At 39.1% G+C, this 21,337-nt stretch overlaps 1 protein-coding gene across 1 annotated transcript in view; it reads right to left on the bottom strand.

Moving 5' to 3' along the window:
* The window catches only part of DNAH8 (dynein axonemal heavy chain 8), a 343,899-nt gene that overhangs the window by 23,038 nt on the left and 299,524 nt on the right, over positions 1-21,337 (bottom strand). The window contains exons 89-91 of the mRNA XM_082729671.1: positions 7,403-7,559; positions 3,482-3,634; positions 3,214-3,403 (exon numbers count right to left, since the gene is read on the bottom strand). Coding sequence (XP_082585797.1) covers positions 3,214-3,403; positions 3,482-3,634; positions 7,403-7,559 — 500 coding nt within the window. The remainder of the gene's footprint in view (positions 1-3,213; positions 3,404-3,481; positions 3,635-7,402; positions 7,560-21,337) is intronic.

Here is a 21,337-nt window from a genome sequence, read left to right as displayed (position 1 = left end):
ACTGAATTGCTGTATGAGTTCTAGTAGTTTGGGGGTGGAGTCTTTTGGGTTTTCCATATAAAGAATCATGTCATCTGTGAAGAGAGAGAGTTTGACTTCTTCATTGCCAATTTGGATACCTTTTATTTCTCTTTGTTGTCTGATTGCTGTTACTAGGACTTATAATACTATGTTGAACAAGAGTGGTGAGAGTGGGCATCCTTGTCGTGTTCCTGATCTCAACGGGAAGGCTGTAAGCTTTTTCCCATTGAGGATGATATTTGCTATGGGTCTTTCAAAGATAGATTTTATGAAGTTCAGGAATGTTCTCTCTATCCCTATACTTTGAAGCGTTTTAATCAGGAATGGAGACTGGAAGAGATTATGCTGAGTGAAATAAGTCAAGCAGAGAGAGTCAATTATCATATGGTTTCACTTATTTGTGGAGCATAACAAATAGCATGGAGGACAAGGGGAGATGGAGAGGAGAAGGGAGTTGAGGGAAATTGGAAGGGGAGGTGAATCATGAGAGACTATGGACCCTGAAAAACAATCTGAGGGGTTTGAAGTGGCGGGGGGGTGGGAGGTTGGGGGAACCAGGTGGTGGGTATTAGAGAGGGCACGGATTGCATGGAGTACAGGGTGTGGTGCAAAAACAAGGAATACTGTTATGCTGAAAATAAAAAATTAAAAAAAAATCTAACCCACCCAAAGAAATCTATACACTTAATGCAATCCTTATCAAAATACCAACAGCATTTTTCATAGAGCTAGAACGAACAGTCCTAAAATTTATATGGAATCACAAAAGACCTTGAATAGCCAAAGGAATCTTGGAAGAGCTGAGCAAAGCTGGAGACATCACAATTCCAGACTTCAAGTTATATTACAAAGTTATAGTGACCAAGACTCTATAGTCCTGGCACAGAAATGGACACACAGATCAATGGAACAGAATGGAAAATCCAGAAATTAATCCACAATCACATAGTCAATTAATCTTCAACAAAGCAAGAAAGAATAGTCAATGGTAAAAAGACAGTCTGTTCAACAAATAGTGTTGGGAAAACTGAACAGCAACATTTAAAAGAATGAAACTGGACCACTTTTTCCACCATACACAAAAATAAGCTCAAAGCGGATTAAAGGCCCAAATATGAAATCTGAAACCATAAAAATCCTAGAAGAGAACACAACCAATGACCTCTTTGACATGGGCTGGAGGAACTTCTTTCTAGGTATATCTCCTGGGAAAAGGGGAACAAAAGCAAAAATAAACTATTAGGGCTACGTCAGAATAAAAATCTTCCGCAGTCAGCAAAACTAAAAGGCAGCCTAAAGAATGGGAGAAGATATTTGCAAATGACATATCCTAAAAAGGGTTAGTATCCAAAATACATAAAGAACTTGTGAAACTCAATATCCCAAAAATGAATAATCCAATTAAAATATAGGCAGAAAACATGAATAGACATTTTTCTGAAGAAGACATGCAGGTGGCCAAGAGACACATGAAAAGATGCTTAGCATCACTTATCATCAGGGAAATGCAAATCTAAAGTACAAGAGATATCACCTTACACCTGTCAGAATGGCTAAAATCAACAACACAAGAAACATGAGGTGTTGGCAAGGATGGAGAGAAAGGGGAACATTGTTGGTGGGAATGCACACTGGTGCAGCCACTCTGGAAAACAGTATGGAAGTTCCCCCAAAAAGTTAAAAATAGAACTCCTCTATGATCCAGCAATGACCCTACTAGGTATTTACCCAAAGAATACAAAATACTAACTCAAAGGGATACACACACCCTGATATTTATAGCAGCATTATCTACAATAACCAAATTATGGAAATAGTCCAAGTGTCCATCAACTGATGAATGGATAAAGAAGAGATGTTATAGACACACACACATACACACACACACACACACACACACACACACACACACACAGGCATATTACTCAGCCATAAAAAAGGGAATGAAATCTTACCATTTGCAACAACATGGATGGAGCTAGAATATTACGCTATGCAAAATAAGTGAGAGAAAGATAATATCATCTGATTTCGTCCATACATGGAATTTAAGGGGGGAAAATGAATAAGCAAAGGGAATAATACACAGAGAGAAAGGCAAACAGAGAAACAGACCAGTAACTATGTTACCAGAGGGGAAGGGGGTGGAGAGATGGGTGATGCAGGTGATGGGGATGAAGGAACACCCTTGCTGTGATGAGCACTGGGTGATGCATGGAAGCAATGAATCACTATATTGTACACAGGAAACTAATATTACACTGTAGGTTAACTAACTAGAATTTAAATAAAAACTTTAAAAGAAATAATTACTTCAAGTAAAACTATCCACATTATAGTAGACAAAAAAGTTGCCATGTTTCAGAACTTTATGAATGCCACATTTTTTTTTAAAAGGTTTTATTTATTTATTTGACAGAGAGAAATCACAAGTAGATGGAGAGGCAGGCAGAGAGAGAGGAAGGGAAGCAGGCTCCCTGCCGAGCAGAGAGCCCGATGCGGGACTCGATCCCAGGACCCTGAGATCATGACCCGAGCCGAAGGCAGCGGCTTAACCCAGTGAGCCACCCAGGCGCCCCTGAATGCCACATTTTTAAAGTCTGAAACACTAACCATGGTGGTTTTGATGAGCTTGCCAAATGATATATAGTTTATTATTATTTCAATAGACATCTAGTCAGTAATTTAGTAAAAATGTCTAGAGTGAAGGAAGAAATGCAGCAGAATCACAAAGCACAATTTCAGGGGGGGATCTGAGTAGGGACAGACTCTAGAAGTTCACTCCACAAAAATTTTGCCACAGGATGGTTTTTGAAATCAGTCTAATTTCCTGAAATCTGGAAACAATTTTTGCCTATGTGGGTGCTTCATGTTTGTCATTTTCATAAAAATTTAAAATTAGGATTTGAACAATACTTTACTATTTCACATGTCCTAACCACAGGCTTGCTGAGGCAGATGAGAAGAAAAATGAAAGGGTTGCTTCCATTATTATGGAAGCAATGATAGAATGAATTTCAGATCAAATTTATAAAACAAATACAGAAGGTTCATCTGTGGTTTCCAGCATTTGAAAACATGTCTTCAGCACTTAGCAAGCTGTACCTCCAGTGGTATTATCATATGTATTTATTACACAGCGCTACTACACCCTCATCCTCCCACTTTGCCCACTCTCTTATGAGCACCTACCTTGGGGATTAAAGAAACCAGTCATCCAAAATGCATTGGGCCTCCCTTCAAATATCCAAGTAGAAAACTGAGCATTTCTTTCCAGAAGTTCAGTAAACCAGAAGCCCAGTGTGGATGAATCCCAGGACACTCTTTTCCAGATCTGAGGTATGCGAGCATCATACATGTTGTCCAGGGCATCTCTCAAATTCTGAAAAGGAGTGAGTGAAAAGATAAGAATGGGCAACACCAACAAAAGAGGGAAATGAAAATTGAGATCATAGCTCACCTCACTCATAATGATTGTCCCTTCAATGGCCAATTTTAGATCACTCAGGCTACTGCGAAGTATTGAGATGACTTTTTGCATTCTGTCAATTTCTTGTCTAAGAAATATGTTCATTGAATTGAGATGTCCCATCTTTATCAAACGAGCTTTTACCTTAAAAAAAAAAAAAGCATACAAGAAAGGATTTTTTTTTTTTTTAAATCATCTGTCATTTCTCTTCCAATGAGCTCTTCTTTCTCTATTCTTTTTCTTCCTCTGGATATATCTCTACTAGACCAAATGGATTCTAAAATATCTCTTGCGGAACCAAACTTGACATTAAATTCCCCATTTTCCAGGCCTCAAAAACTACTGTTCAACTAAAATGGTTTTTATTCCCTACTGATTGTACTTAGTTGGTAATTGGAAATGTACTTTAAAAAGCTGAAACAAAATTGTACCTTTTCCCCCTTTCAAATGATTAAGTGCTAAGTGTCAGTTAAATATTCTTTTGCAATCTAACCTTTGTAAAAGTACAGTTTGGCATGTTTTTTTTTTTCATAATGCTTACAGAGTCGTTATTAGAAATGTCACAGAAAGTTAATATGGCCAAAATCTTTACAGAGCAAGCAACCGATGAATCATTGGTTGCAGCTTCCTAAGATCATTATTGCCCTGGTTAGGTGGTCTCAAGAGAGCCTTTCCTAATCTAATCAATGAAAATATTTGACTTTGTGTGAGAGCCATTAAGCACCTGTCATTTGCCCCTTTAGTATACCATTTATTGACCATTCGAAGAGATCAATATAAAAGCATCTGGTTCTGGGAATAATAAAATATAATAATTATTGGAAAATAAGCCAATATATATGCATATTTGAATTTAGTGACCTATCCCCAAGAAAAGGCTGACTACGAATATCGGCAAGAACTCATACGAAGATCTGAAGTTTCTCCTTGCCACAATCAAGATGCCAGTATAGGAAGGGTAAGGAGAGGCGCATGGAGGGGGACAGAATTTAGAGAGATGTACTGGTCCACAGAACCACCAGAAAGCCAGCTGCAGGATTCTCTGCTGGAGACACCCACAGCCCCCCTTCTTGAGTCATGGAATGTTAAAGACGATGGACTTCAGGCTCATCTGGGCCATTCCCCTCATTTTCCAGAACACGTTTGCAACCATGGTGCTGAAGTGTCCCATTCAGCAACCATGGTGCTGACGTGTCCCTTTCCTGCAGCTGGGCCACTTCTAATGAACAACGGATGAAGAGGGGAAGCACAAACTCAGGGAAGCGGTGATATAAAATCGGACAGTCCAGGTGGGAGTGTCTGGGCAGGGAGAGCAAATGATATTGCAATCCCAAACATGCTGGTGGAGGTCCCTAACACAGTCACCATACCAACCTTCAGGCATCCTCCTAAATTCCTGGTTCTGGAATTTACATTTTTACAGGCTCCGCTGCCTCCTTCCCATCGTGAGCCCTTCAACCTCCAGCCCCCTTTAAATCATGACTACTCTGTAGAAATTCACACTGAAGGAAGAAGGAAATTATGGAAATACTTTTGCAGCCCCCATAAGTGGGAAATTCAGCCCGGGTACTGGCACCATGTCACATCAATAACCCAGCTACCTTTTAATATGCTAACAGCCCCAAACTAATCACCTTGCCCTACTTACGGCTATTTATTTATTTATTTTCAGCATAACAGAATTCATTGTTTATGCCTACTTACAGTTTTAAATGAGAAAATTCTTTTGCAATACAGACAAGCTTAGGAAAAACTGAAACTCTTGAAAATCTAATGTTAGTACTGATTTTACTTTGAATATGGTTATTGTTGCAGCCTAAAATTATCTTTTTATTAATAAGAAGAAAGATGTGTTGCAGTCTTACATAGGATTTTCATTAGGTTTCCGGGACCCGGTAGTCTCTTCTTGAGTGATGTGGCTGCGTTTTTACCATGGAAGTCAATAGTATAATTATATTTCAATTTACAAAATTCACTTTACAGCCACATTTTCAAGAATACATCTCTCAGAAGTGAAATAAAGGACACTAAAAGGTAAGTGATCTTGGAGGAGGAAACCGTTTTAGCTGCTCTAGTACAAACTCCTTCCCATTTAGCAAACCACTTAGTGACATCCCTCGCGTTCAGTCCCTGCTAGAGAACTGCCAGAACAGAGAACTTGGGGAAGTGGCCCTGACCAAGCCTGGATAGCTCAAATTATCCCAAGATCCTGGCCCCGCTCCTCTGGTAATACGAACCTGTGGTCTAGTCAACCAGAGTGAGTTTTAGCTCACCTTCATGTGCCAGCTTTGAAAATGTTTGCAGGCAGGTTTTATGCCTCACCTGTCTCCTGAAGATCACTTACAATGAGCCACTGAAAGTATGTACTTACACCATGTATCCGTCTGCAAAAATGCTCCCCCCCTACTACAATTATCTCTATGTGAAGCAATGGATTTCAGTATCTTGGCCAAATGCCTTGGTACCTATTTACATAACAGAAGCAAAAACCATTTTAAGAAGCCAGAAAATGTTTTTTATTGTTGAGGGTACTCATTGCAGTGGGAGGCCTGTACTCAAGCAGCCTCGGGGCTCCCAGCAAACAAGATCAATTTTCCCCGGACTTGGGAAAGCAAGTCAGGGTAGACACAAGACCACAGTTACACTACTAGGGCGTTAGCCTCTCCCTTCTTGGTTGAAGAGCTACCCTTGACTCAGCCACATCTGGGACTCTGACCGTCAGCAGTGAGGAGTGGAGGCTGAAAACAAGAGAGAGGAGGTCCTAGATGGCCAGAGGACACAACCCCGTCTTCTTGCGTGAAGAAGGAGACCAAGAAAGACCAAGAAAGAGGACCTTTCACAGAAATTTCAACCACCCAGAAGTTTTACCACAATTAAGGATTTCTTTTCTTTTCTTTCTTTCTTTTTTTTTTTTTTTTAGATCAGCTGTTCTCAAAGATCCCCTCAGGCCTAGAGAGGCTTTCAGGGAGTCCACAAAGTTAAATGTTTTTCATAGTAATCCTAAAACATCACTTGACTTTTTAACTCTTCTTCTCTCAAGAATATGCAGAGAAGTCTTCCAGAGCTACGTAACATATGGGATCACAAAAGATCAAATACAGAAGCAGATATGAAAATCTACCTACCTTCTATTAAATGGGCCTGAAAGAGATTTGCAAAAATGTAAAACAATCCCACTATTCTCAATGATTTTTTTTGTCTTGGAAAATATAATTTTTTTAAATAAAAATATTATTTGTGTTAGTATATAGTGGGTTTTTTTTTACTGTTAGTTTGTAATAATTAATACATATTTTTGAAATGTATCAGTTTAAACTCCTACTATATTAAATATCAGTAGTTTAAACCCACATAAACAAAAGCTATTTGGGGTCCTCAGTCATTTTGTAAAGGGGTCCTGAGGTTAAAAATATTTTGAGAAAAACTGGCTTAGGTCAATAAGCAAATAGCTGAGAGGTTCAAGAAATAGAAAACTATTGCCATCCCCATGTGGAGTGAATTCATTTAAATGGCTTGCTTTCCTGGCTGGGTGGACTGTCCACTGGCTGAGTGGACAAAGCCGGCATGGGTAAGAGAAGTGGAGAGACATTTCCAGCCTAGAAGGATAAGATGTCTGGGGATCCAAAGACAGAGGAATCCAAAGATGGGAGAAGGGTAGAGAAAAGGCAATTGAAACAGAAGATAGAGTAGGAGGTGGATGAAGAAAGGCATCAGGAAAAGTGCAGATCATATTTTGCAGGGTACTTGAGACAAAGCAAGGAAGAAACCACAAGGTTAAAAGAAAAGAGTTGCAAAGGAAGCAGGAATGAATAGAGAGGGAAGAGAATGAAATCAACTGTCCCAGGACATCCTAGGCTTTGTAGAACCCAAAGACAGCCCTATACATACCAGGGGGCAAAGGGTGTAGCTTACCTCATGAGGAATGTAATCAGGAGGCAGTTTGCTCAGCATATCTTCAGATAATCTATAGACGATGGCTTCCCGGGTCTCTCCCACACCCCCTCCACTCTCTTTGGGTTGAATGTTGGTAATTGTTTCAAGAACAGCAGAAGCAGTGTTACTCTGATACCTGATAAAAGAGTGAACTGTTCAGAATGTAGCAGGGAAATGTATGTTCAGAGATAATTATCAAAGCTAAGATGAACTGAATAAGATCACTTAAAGCCAGATAGAAAAAAGAGGGGGCGGGGGAGGAGGACACTTTACCATCAACCCACAGGAATGAAAAAACGAGAGATCCACATCCTACTGCCTCCTAACAAAACATGAAGAGCATCACAGAAATGAAAGGCTCTCCCCATTTTCAGAGAAAGAGATTCCACAAATGTCCTCAGTAACCCAAAATAGTACTATCCAGTTTTGCTTGTCACTACAAACTTCGTGCTGGGCAACAAACACATGTCCTTTTATTCTGCCCAGTTATAGACTGGACATGAGAATCTATAATAACATGACAGTTGGTTAGATCAAAGAAGATCACTCATTTTTCCTCTGTGAATTACACATTACTAAAATGTTTTTGGTATTTTCTGTTTTTTTCTCCCTTTCCCACTTTATGACTTCCAAAATAATCTATTGGCATCCATCTGCTGCACCTGTCTAAAGCTATCCACCCATCTTTAAAATCTATGTATCCAATAAAGATTTACTATGTATCAGGCACAGAGCTAGGTGCTATAATATGGTGATAAACAGATCCTTGCCTTGGTGCCCCTCACTATCTAGTGGAAGAGGGATGTATTTGTCGATACTACTTTAATACATGTTGTGGAAGAAAAGAACAGGATGCTTTAAAACAGTCATCTGTCCGTGTCTCTTTCTTGCTTTTATTCTCACTCTCTAGATCTCTTCTGGGTCAACCAGATGCTCTGAGAGGCACACACTTAGTTTTTGTCTTGAAGTGCCTGGGTCTAGAAACACAGATAGTGTGTTTGCATAACTGTGAGAGTCAGTAGGATATTAAAGTCCCCTATTGTTATTGTATTACATTTTACTATAGTACTATTGTTGCACTGCTGTCAAATCCTCCCCTTTGGTCTGTTAGTATTTGCTTTATATATTTAGGTGCTCCTATGTTGGGTGCACAAATATTTATAAATGTTGTATCTTCTTGTTGAATTGACCCTTTATCATATTTAATGACCATCTTTGTCTTTCATCGCAGTCTTTGTTTAAAAGTGTATTTTGTTTGATATAACTACCCAAGTTTTCTTTCAGTTTCCATTTGCATAAAACCTCACTTTTCATTCCTTCACTTTCAGTCTGTGCATGTCCTTACATTTAAAGTGAGTCTCTTGTAGGAAGCATGGGTCTTCATTTTTGTTTTGTTTGTTTGTTTTAAAGATTTTATTTATTTATTTGACAGACAGAGATCACAAGTAGGCAGAGAGGCAGGCAGAGAGAGAGAGAGAGAGGAATTAGCAGGCTCCCCGCAGAGCAGAGAGCCCCATGCAGGGCTCGATCCCAGGACCCTGGGATCATGACCCGAGCCAAAGGCAGAGGCATTAACCCACTGAGCCACCCAGGCGCCCCTGTTTGTTTGTTTTTTAAATTCTTTCAACCACTCTATGATTTTGATTGGAGAATCTAGCCCATTTACATCTGAAGTAATTATTACCAGGTATGTGCTCATTGTTATGTTGTTCATTGTTTTCTGACTGTTCTTTGTTTTTTTCTGTTCCTTTTCTCTTCTCCTTCTTTCTCTTGTGAATTGATGACTTTCTCTAGTGTTAGATTCCTTTCCTATTATCTTTTCTGTATCTATGATAGACTTTTGCTTTGTTACCATGAGGCTCACATATAGCAACTTATAAATATAACAGTCTATTTTAAGGGGCGTCTGGATGGCTCAGTAGGTTGAGCCTCTGCCTTCGGCTCAGGTCATTTCAGGGCTCTGGGGATCAAGCCCCGTATCTATCGAGCTTTCTGCTCAGCAGGGAGCCTGCTTCCCCCTTTCTCTCTGCCTACTTGTGATCTCTGGCAAATAAATAAAATCTTCGGGAAAAAAAAGTCTATTTTAAGTTGATAGCAAATATATAAATAAGCATTTTCACAGGAAGACTGAGGTTGTGCTTTAGTTCATTATGTGTACCATGCCTTGGGGGTAGCAACCTGTTGAGAACTGTTTCTCCAATTATTTCAGCCCTCTGGGGACCAGAAATGCATCCCCCCTCCACCCTGCTATCAGGCCAGGCATGCAAGGGACATGCAAGGACCTCTGTGTGGGCTGCATGTGTCTTCTGGCTTTCGCAGGGCCACAGGAGCCACTGGGATTGGGACACTCCCACAGGCTCTAGTAAGACAAAGGGAGAACACAAAACTGGCCATCCCTAGCGAGAGTCCCAACAGGTTTCTGCCCCTCCAGCAGATGCCTTAGGATTAACAAATAAATCTCCTTCAGAAATGCTCTAAGTGCTTTTCAAGCTGCTGCCTTTGCTCTGAGTCCCAGGATGAGTGAGTCTGCTCATGAGGATAAAAGCAGGATCTTAATTCCCTACAGCCCTTTGGTATTATTTCTTAGATATAAGCCCCACTGGTTTTCAAAGCCAGGCATTTTGGGGGTTTGCCTCTCTGTTACAGGTCCCAAGGGTTGAAGTTCCTGATGTGGGACATAATCCCTTTGCTTCTAAAAGAGAAGCTCTGCATTTATGAGATCCCTCCCAATTATATGTCACTGTGCCAGGGGTGAGGATTTGGATGAGATGACATTTCTGCTTCTCCTACCCATCTTGATGTAGTCCTTTTACACTTCACTATGGAACAGCAGAAGGAACTGTTCCATATGTAGCTGTAGCTTTGGTGTGTCTGTGGGAGGAGTTTAGTTCAAGAACTTCCTATGCAGCTAACTTGAACTGCCTCTTCCTGAAAATTCACCATGTTTATTGTATTACTTAATATTCACTCATATTACTTATATGAATTTAAAATCCTCAAACTAGAAATTTATTTTGAGGTGCTTCCAGGAAGTTTCAGGTGGCAGCTGGTCGAACCAACACACACATTTCCTAGAATAATGTGCCTACAACCAGGTCTCAAAGAATCCAACAGTTAATTTCCAACAGATATGATGAGCTCACAGTCAAAAATTAAAAAAAAAAAAAAACTCATAAAGAAACAAAGCAAGACCTCTTATTCTGAGCAAGAGCCAGTAGAAACAACACAAAGCAGAACCAGACCTGCAAAGATCACAGATAATAAATTTTCAGATGCACATTAAATAGATGTTTTTACTATATCAGGAATTTTTTAAAAAGTGTTATTGAAAATATGAGACAGGAAAATCTAAACATGAGTAGCATATGTTAAAAAGAGCCAAATAGAACTTTTGAAAATTTGAAAAAATATCAAAATTGAAAAACTGCATTAGTTTTTTATTGCTGCTATAACAAATTATCACAAAATAACTGTCTTGGGTTCCTGAGTGACTCAGTCAGTTAAGCCTCTGGCTCTTGATTTCAGCTCAGGTCATGATCTCAGGGTCACGGGACTGAGCCCAGCATCAGGCTCTATGCTCAGCAAGGAGTCTGCTTGAGATTCTTTCTCTCCCTCTCCCTCTGCCCCTCCTCCTACTTGTGCCCTCTCTCTAAAGAAATAAAATCTTTTTCAAAAGTAAGTGTCTTAAAACAACATAAATCTATTGTCTTAGAGTTCTGTAGTTAATAAGTCTTACATAGGACTCACTGGGCTAAAATAAAAATGTCAGCAAGGCTGAGTTCCTCTCCATAAGTGATTGGTTAAGATCCATTTCCTTGATCATTTGAGCTGTTGGCAGAATCTACTTTCTTACTGAGGACCCTAATTCCTTGGTAGCTATTCATGACAGTGGCAGGTCAAGTCCCTTTTTCACTTTGAATTTTTTCTTAAGGTTTTATTTATTTGACAGAGAGAGAGATCACAAGTAGGCAGAGAGGTACGCAGAGAGAGAGGAGGAAGGAGGCTCTTGCTAGGCAAAAAGCCCAATGTGGGGCTTGATCCCAGGACCTTGAGACCATCACCTGAGCTGAAGGCAGAGGATTTAACCCACTGAGCCACCCAGGCGCCCCTCACTTTAAATTTTTTCTCCTGCTTGCATTTCATCTTTCTACCTTATACTTCTGCCTCCATCTCCCACTGGTTCATGTGATTAAATTGGGCCAATTGATAATCTATGATAACGTTCCCACCCCTACGTCCTTACCCTTAAGAATATCTGTAAAGTCCTTTGTGCCACAAAAGATAAAATATATACAGGTTCCGGGGATTAGGATGTGCATATCTTTGGGATTCATTATTCTGCCTACCATAAAAGTTAACAATGAGTGAAACAGCAGATTAGATTTGGCCAAGTAAAGAATTAGAAAACTGGAAAATAGACCTGAAGACATTATGCAGAATGCTGTAGAGGAAAACAAATGGAAAATATGAAAGAGAGGTTAAAAAACATATAGGATAGAGTGATGAGTTCTAACATATATCTCAGGACAGCTTCAGAAAGATAGGAGAGAGAGAATAAAAAAGAAATAAGGGATGAAATAATGACTGGGGGTTAATGAAAGAGTTGAATCCTCAAGTTCAGGAAATTCAGTGCCTCCTATGTAGGATGAACAAACCAACAAACAAATAAATAGAAATCCAGAGGGAGACATATCACAATGAAACTGTAAAACACCAAAAACAAAACAAGTATTTTATTTTATTTTTTTTTTTTTAAAGATTTTATTTATTTATTTGACAGAGAGAAATCACAAGTAGATGGAGAGGCAGGCAGAGAGGGAGAGAGAGAGGGAAGCAGGCTCTCTGCTCAGCAGAGAGCCGGATGCGGGACTCGATCCCAGGACTCTGAGATCATGACCTGAGCCGAAGGCAGCGGCTTAACCCACTGAGCCACCCAGGCGCCCAAAACAAGTATTTTAAAAGCAACCAGAGAGAAAGACAGATTATCTTGAAAGAAATGACAAGAAGACTGATGGCCAATCCTCAAGAGCAGTGACAGAAGCCAGAAGAAAATGGAAAAGTGTGTTGCACATGTTAGGATAAAATAACTACAAACCAAGAACTGTATACCAAGCAAAATTATCTTTTAAGAATGAAGGCAAGGCAAAAGATTTAAATAGATATTTCACAAAACAGCTATATTAATGGCCAATAAACACATGAAAAGATGCTCATCATTCATAGAAAAAATGCAAATTAAAATTGCAACTGAGATACCACTTCCTGCCTACAAGAATGATTAGAATAAAAACCAGACAATAACAAGCATTGGTAAGAGGATGGAGAAAAACCTAACCCTCATATATTTTTGGAGGGTACTATAAAATGGTACAGCCACTTTGGAAAACAATCTGGCAATTTCTTAAAATGTTAAAAATGATCATATGATTCAATAACTATATTTCTAGTTATCTATTCAAGAGAAGTGAAAAGCCATATCTACACAAAGTCTTGTATGCGAATGTTCATAGCAGCAAAACCCAGAAACCACCCAAACATTCATCAATTTCTATATGGATAAACAAAATGTGGTACATTCATATATTGGAATATTGTTTGGCATAAAAACAATGAAGTACTGGTACAGTTTACAACATGAGTGAGCTTCTAAAACATTATACTAAGTAAAAGAATCCATCCACGGGAGATCAGCTGGTATATGATTTTAGATATAGGTAATTTCCAGAAAGGCAAATCTATAGAGAAAGTAAATTATTGGTTGCCTGAGGCTGGGGGTGGTAGTGGGAATTTATTACAAATGAATACAAAAGAATTACATAATTCTTTTGAGGGGTGATGGAAATATTTTAAAATTAGATGGTGGTGATAGTCACAAAAGTCTATAAACAGTAAAAATCATTGAATTGATCACTTAAAATGAATGAATTTATGGTTTATGATAGGCAAATTATAAGTCAATAAAACTTTAAAATTTTTTTATTTAAATTCAATTTGGTTAACATACAGTATATTATTAGTTTCAGGGGAAATTTTTTATTTACTTTTAAAATTTTATTTATTTATTTATTTAATTATGTTCAGTTAGCCACTGTATGGTAGTATATCATTAGTTTTTGATGTATTGTTCAATGATTCATTAGTTGAGTATAACACCCAGGGCTCATCACAACATGTGCCCTCCTTAGTACTCATCACCTGTCACTCCCTTCCCTCTGAAACCCTCAGTTTGTTTCCCAGGGTCCACAGTCTCTCACGGTTTGTCTCCCTCTCCGATTTCTCTCAGGGGTAAAATTTAATGATTCATCTGTTGGATATATCACCCAGTGCTCATTATATCATGTGCCCTCCTTGATCCCCATCACCCAAGTACCCTATCCCCTCCATCAGCCCTCAGTTTGTTTCCTATAGTTAAGAGTCTCTTATGGTTTGTCTCCCTCTCTGTTTTCATCTTATTTTATTTTTCCTTCCCTACCCCTCTAATGCTCTGTTTTGTTTCTTGAACCATATGGTTTTTGTCTTTCTCTTAACGACTTACTTTGCTTAGCAGAATACCCTCTAGTTCCATCGAAATTATTGCAAATAGCAAGATTTCATACTATTTGATGGCTGAGTAATATTCCACGGTGTATGTGTGTGTATGTGTGTGTGTGTGTGTGTGTATTACACACATCTTCCTAATATATTCATCTATTGATGAACATGTAGATTCTTTCCATATTTGGCTACTGTGGACATTGCTGCTATAAACAATGGGGTGCATGTGCTCCTTTGTATTACTATTTTTGTCTCCTTTGGGTAAATACTCATAGTGTGATTGCTGAGTGAGAGGGTAGTTCTATTTTTAACTTTTTTTTCCTTTTTTAAAAAAATATAATTTTATTTTTTCAATGTCCTAAGATCTGTTTTTAACTTTTGAGAAGTTTGCCTGTCTTTGACTTATTGCTGAATATGAGGTGTTTTTTTTTTTTTAAGATTTTTTATTCATCTATTTGACAGAGAGAGATCACAAGTAGGCAGAGAGGCAGGCAGAGAGAGAGAGAGAGGAGGAAGCAGGCTCCCTGCCCAGCAGAGAGCCCGACGTGGGACTCGATCCCAGGACCCTGAGATCATGACCCGAGCCGAAGGCAGCGGCTTAACCCACTGAGCCACCCAGGCACCCTGAATATGGGGTTTTAAATTCTGTTTTCACTCCTGTGCTAGTTTAGAAGTTATATACTCTTTCTATTTTTTAACTCTCTATTCTAGAAACTTTAACTTCCATTTTTAATTAAGTATAAAATTAACATTTCTACCCTCCTCTCAATCAAAGACTCTTAGGTAACTTTAACTACAGTCGCTTCCCTCCTGGCATTTCAGCATTTTAATTCTATCTTTTTTTTTAAATAAGCCCACAATTAAAATTATTGTTCTATGCTATAATACTTATTTAGATTTACCCATTCTTTTCTATACCTCAAACCTTCTACTACAATAATTATCCTTTCTGAAGTCCATCCTTTAAAATTCCCTTCATTGAAAAGACAAGGAAGATGGATCAAAATGTAGATATGGTGATGCAAAAAGAGCAACATTTTATATTTTACACACATGTTATAAATACTCTTATATTTAACAAATCAGTTTTTTAAAGTAGCAAGTGTCCAAAGATGTACATACAAGACTGTTTATAATGATAGCTGTAGTAATAAATCCTGGTAAAGTTCTCTAAATATCTATACAGCCAGTAAAAATGTGATGTGGCTCTGTATGCATTGGTAAGGTGAGGTACTGAATTGAGATTATTGAATGAAATAGCATGGTACATTCTGTTTTATGACTGAGTAATACTCCTTTGTATATATATGCCACATCTTCTTTATCCTTTCATCAATCATGGTCATTTAAGTTGCTTCTACATTTTAGACATTGTAAATAATGCTGCAATTAAGATTGCAATTAACAAGCATAATAATGTAAATTGCAGCATTATTCACCCATAAAAAAGAATGAGATATTGTCATTTGCAACAACATGGATGGACCTAGAGGGCATTATGCTAAGCCAAGTAAGTTGGACAGAGAAAGAAAAATACAATATTTCACTTATATGTGGAATATAAAAAGCAAACCAAGTGAAAAAAAAGAAGGAGAAAATAGACCCATAAAACAGAGAACAAACTAGTGGTTGTCAGATCAGAGGGGGGTGGGAGGATGGGTAAATTGGGTGAAGAATGGGAGGTACAAGCTTCCAGTTGTGGAATAAATAAGTCACAGGAATGAAAGGTATAGCATGTGAATATTGTCAATAGAATTTTATAGTGTTGTATGAGGACAAATCATAGCTACATTATGCATGGCATAATGTATAGAGTTGTCAAATCACTATGTTGTACTTCTGAAACACATGTAACATTGTGTCTCAACTATATATTCTTCAATAAAAAAAAATAGCATGTTACAAAAACCTTACCATGGTACAATCTAATTTTTTTGTTGTAAATATTGTACGTATAAGCATAGAAAAAATCTAGAATGGTATTTTGAGAGTGAGATTTTTGTATGATGAGTATTTGCTGTAATGACTTTCTGCTTTCTGTGTTCTGTGTTGTCTGTTTTTCTCAATGAGAAAGTATGATTTTTTATAATGAAGAGGATTAAGGCAATTTTCTTTTGAAAAAAAAAAAAAATAAGGCCCCAAATATAAAGCCCACCAAGGACTCAACAAAGACCCATCAGTGACAAATGTTTGAGATCCACTGGAACACATCTTACAAATCCCTAGTAATCTTTGTGCCACACCAGAAAGGCCCCCTTCTGCCTTCCCTCACAGTGTACAGAAAGGATTACACCTTTTTCTTTTTCATCTCTAGCTGCGAACTGTGCAGATTATCTCACTAACTAACAAAATCCCAAGGAGCTACAGCTAAAATTATCCAGGCTTCTTTATGAAAAACCCGCATTTTGTGTCCACACAGGGAATTCTATTCAGTTAGTCTTTCATTCATATAGGGAACCAGCTGAAAAATGGTGGAAAATGATCTGTCTTCAGCATTTTCATTTGGTTAGCAGGTAGATTACTACATCTGGACCCAAACACACATACTCAAAGAACTGGATTCTTTCCAAACGTCACAGCTAAGGTAAATGTATCTGCCACTATGGTCTAATAAGCTGGACTTTTGTTGGATATGGTGATGATGAGGGTCAAACCCAGCAAATGTTTGTAACCCAACCAGAGTTGGGGTATCAACTCATTATCTTTAAACATATAAGTTTCATAATTAGGGCCAATAAGGTAAAAGCTGATTTTTAATAAAATTAAATGAAAATTGATTTTGTATGGGGCGCCTTGGTGACTCAGTCGCTTAGCAGTCGACTTTTGATTTTGGCTCAGGGTAGTGGGATCGACTCCACACCCAGCATGGAGTCTGCTTGTCCCTCTCCCTGTGCTCCTCCCTCCCAACTCTCTGCCTCTCTCTCTCTCAAATGAATAAATAAGGTCTTTTTTTTAAAAGAAAGTTGAGGGACACCTGGGTGGCTCAGTTGGTTAAGCCACTGCCTTTGGCTCAGGTCATGATTCTGGGTTCCTGGGATCAAGTCCCACATCGGGCTCCTTGCTCGGCGGGGAGCCTGCTTCTCTCACTGCCTCTGCCTGCCTCTCTGCCTGCTTGTATGTACTCTTTCTCTCTCTCTCTGGCAAATAAATAAAATATTAAAAAAAAGGAAAATTAGATTTGCATAATTTTATAGAGAATTTTAAATTTAGCTTTCATTATTTTTTGGTGAGAAACCTCTACTCAGATATTGGGGTTTTGGAATATACCCAAATACATTAATGTAAAAAGCTGAAAGATGACCACATCAAGCACACACAACATTGAGCACATACACAGGTAAAAGAATAGTAAAATGGGACAAAAGGCATTTGCAACTCATTCCTGAATTTTGAAGTACGGTGCTATCTCAGTTTTTAAAAGTCATCTAAATTCCAAGGAAGATACAGATAACTCCAAGGGGAAATCCTAGGAAAACAGCTGATGTGACAATAACATGAAGTCATCAAAAGTCAAGGATCCATATGTTCTTATATACAATTCTCACACAGATACATTTCTGTGCTGTATATTACTCCGTGATCTCATGCTAGTATTAGATACAGTAAAGGCAGTCAGTGAGGGCAGAGTGCTATGTTAAAGATGTAGCTGTCACTGTCACAGTCATCCTACCAAGGGCTGTGAACCACCAGGCAAGGCTGGGTTGCATGAAACCTCCGACTTTATCCTAACCTCCACATATCCACATTTCTGCTGACTTCTAGGCTCTCTGCTTCTTAAATCAAACAATCCCAACACTCAGCTCCCTGCTTTCATTCTCCCTTTGCCCTACCTGTCCCATCTCCTTGAACATCAATGTCTTCACCCAGCTGCTGACCTACCAAGTTCAGAGATACTCTCCTCCTCATACACACAGCACACACTAACATCTTCATGCCCCTCCCCCTGGACTGTTCCTTCATGTATGTGCCCTAATCTATGCCTTTTCTTTTCAGTGTGCCAAATCATTTTATTCTTAATTTTTTTCAATTGTATATATTTAAGGTGTACAACTCGGTGACTCAATACACGTATACACACTTACTGCTCCCTCTCTTCCTCTTTCCTCGCACTGTCCTTCTTGTCCCCAGTGCTGCAGTCCCTTCCTCCCTGCCCCCTCTCTTACTTGAGAACTGCTGCACATCCACTAAGGCACAGCTCAGAGGTGGCCCCTCTCACTAGCTTACTTGAATTCTTAAATTGGAATTTATTGCTTCTTCGTCTTTGTTCTCACAGCAATGTGTGTGTTTGTGTGTGTGTGTGTGTGCACGCATGCGTGCGCACACACATGCTCCATATAAGCCTGATTTTAAAGTCTGTCATACCGTATTACATAACTATTTGTCATCCATTTTCCCTAGTACATGATGATCTCCAAGGGCAAGGATTGTGTCTTACTAATCTCTGTATCCTGAGTTGGCTAGAAAGTAAGTTCTCAATAAATGTTTTTTGAATTCGGGCCAATTGGCTTGAATTTTATTAAACCTCGATATAAAGGAGAGCAATTCTCCAATATTTAAAAGGCATGAAAATTTAATTGTTTCTTCTCGTGGTAAACGTATATAGTACATTACCATTATCACTATTTACCTGGTTCTGGCATCTTAACCCACACAAAGGGAAACATATATGTGAATTTATGTGCTCCTCAAAACACAGGAGGATCAGAAAGACATCATTTGAGGGCAAAGAAACCCTGCTTTTATTATGATATTTAAGCACAGATCCTTAAAGTTTAAAGAAGAGAAAACCGTCGTAAGTTTCCATTCATACAAAGAAAATCAGAGTTCATTCTTCCTACCTGTACTAACTACAAATAAAAAAGGGTAAAGACCCCACATCTGGGACTCTCAGGAGCTCTTGGCTTGCCGCCAGCTCCTTGCCTCTCTGGAAACCCGCTCTGCACCAGGGGCTGAGTGCCAAAAGCTCATGCTGCTGCAGACATGACCATTCTCCTGTTGGCCAAAGTGAGCCGTATTCACCACTGCTCCAGGGAGGGGTCAATGGACATGCTAGTCCAGCTAGGTCTCATCTAGGAAATCATCTTCTTGGTGGGTGATTTTATTTTTTTATGAGGTGATCTGAAAAGAATCCCCCAGACATGGACGTGGGGAAGAAGCCTTCTGAAAAGCTGACCCATTTTGTCTAAGACCTGCACAAGCTCTCCAGATCATCTCTCTGCCACACATTTCATTAGATGCAGAAAGCCAGAGCTATCCAGTTCACATTTTTTTTTAATTTTTTATTTTTTATAAACATATATTTTTATCCCCAAGGGTACAGGTCTGTGAATCACCAGGTTTATACACTTCACAGCACTCACCAAAGCACATACCCTCCCCAATGTCCATCAGTTCACATTTCTTTATCCACCATGTGATTTTATGTTTGTGGAGATAGGAAAGGCAGAACCCTGGTTAGCTAGCTATAATGGAGAACCATGAATATCTCTATATGCCTCAAAAGCCTTTCAGGCTTTCAGGAACACAGTCCCCATAAATGCTCTGAGATGAAGAACAAGAAGTATAATACTCCATGAGCTTCGGTCTTAAGTTACCTCTAGAAGAAAAATCTCTCTTTGGAGTAAATATGGGAAGAAGTGCATGTTAGTAATGTAGTGTGGTGGTTTGGGGCTACTTGTCCAGGTCGTCTCTGTTGGGTAGCAGAGTCGAGGTCATGGCAATAAAAATGCAAGACAAATGAGAAATGGAACTGTCTATAAATAAACAATTAACCATCTAATGAGATCCTGGTGCACGATCACACCCAAATCAGCTTAGATTTATATACATTTTTGCACATGAGATAATGACGAGAATACATTTTTAATAAAAACCTGAAACTCCAATCTCAGCTAATACTAAAAGGAATATAATTAAATTCATCCTGCATAGAAATGAATATAAAAGTTGTAATAGAACATTTGATAAATTTCAGAAGGTAGAAAAATATGCATAATGGTTAATGAGAAAAAGCGTGAAGATAAATAACTGTTTTTGACATTGAGATAGTTGCATTTCCAGAGTCCTTGGTACCTTATAAATCTAGATAATAAAATGGGAATAAACTATGCATTTTTATGGTGTCTGTCGCCAAAGTATCTAAGCTCTTGGGAGAGATTTTACTTGTTTTAAAACATTTATTCAGCTGTATATCCCACCTTCACCCCCTTTTCAGGGATTGTGCCTTCTTAAGGAAGATAAACACTCATGATTCCCTTTCACAAATCTCTCCCTCCTCTCAAATTTATGAATGCTAACTTCAGAGGGCAGATTCTAGAAGTAAGGACAGAGTTCTCCACCTTGGCCCAATTACAGCCCAAGAACCTATCTGGAAGAGTGCTATGGAACAGGGTGCACGTCAGATAAATTAATAAGGATTCTTCTAGCTGGGGACATCTGCACAGATTTCTCACTGTTATCTTAGAAAGCCCGCCCCTTCTCATGGCTTCAAGTGTTATCTCTGTACAAATACGTTGAAACTTCTCACCTGGGCTCCAATCCATGTTTCACACCCAAACCGGACTCTGCAACTCCCCTTCAAATGCACTTCCGTTCCAAACTCCACCATCATCCCAGCTTCCAGACTAGAAATGTCAGGGGAAGCTTTGATTCCTTTTTTTTCATCTCACACAACTTGGGAGAGTCACTTCTTGCTGGAATGGGAGGGGCGTTGTTGGGAGTGGACCTGGGGTAGATTTTAGCTGAGAAACTTCATCTGCAATTGCTTACTGCCTCCTGGTGGCTGGTGGGGGAACAGCGAGGGGTTAGAACACAGCCCTCCAGGAAGGAGGGCTCGCATGCCTAGGATTCCAGTTATCAGAAATACCAGAGTCAAGAGGAGAAAAAGACCAAACGCAGAGCTGCACAACAGAGCCTACTGCCTGAACAAGAACCAAAAATGGACCAAGGTCCCCAGGAGGAAGAGAGCAGGAGTGGGTGGGGAAGACCCAAGGACAGACCAGGTGGGAAGTTAAGCATGAAGAGAGATCAGTGGAGAAGGGTCACCGGTCCTAGAAGCTACTTGTTAGCAGAGTGGAGGCAGAATTCTAGCAACTTTCTACTTGATCTTACGCAGTGAAATGAGAGATTGCAAGATCCTGACACTCTATTTTGGGAAAAGATAGCTGTGGCATCTAAAGCATGCCAGTCAGCAATGGCAGAGAAGCCTTTGGACAGAGCAGTAAAAAGAGCTACCAAAAGACACAGAAGGCTCACTGTGCTCTCGACCCCACAGGTAGCAGAAATAAATGGATGAAAACTACATAAGGTTCTCAGCCATTGCTCTAAACTTACTAAATCCCACCAGTCTCCTGTGGGACATGTCCTATTGTTTTCGCTCTA

This window comes from Mustela nivalis (assembly GCF_964662115.1).
Source record: "Mustela nivalis genome assembly, chromosome: 5".
In the NCBI taxonomy this organism is placed as follows: domain Eukaryota; kingdom Metazoa; phylum Chordata; class Mammalia; order Carnivora; family Mustelidae; genus Mustela; species Mustela nivalis.
This window is presented reverse-complemented; position numbering and strand designations above follow the sequence as displayed.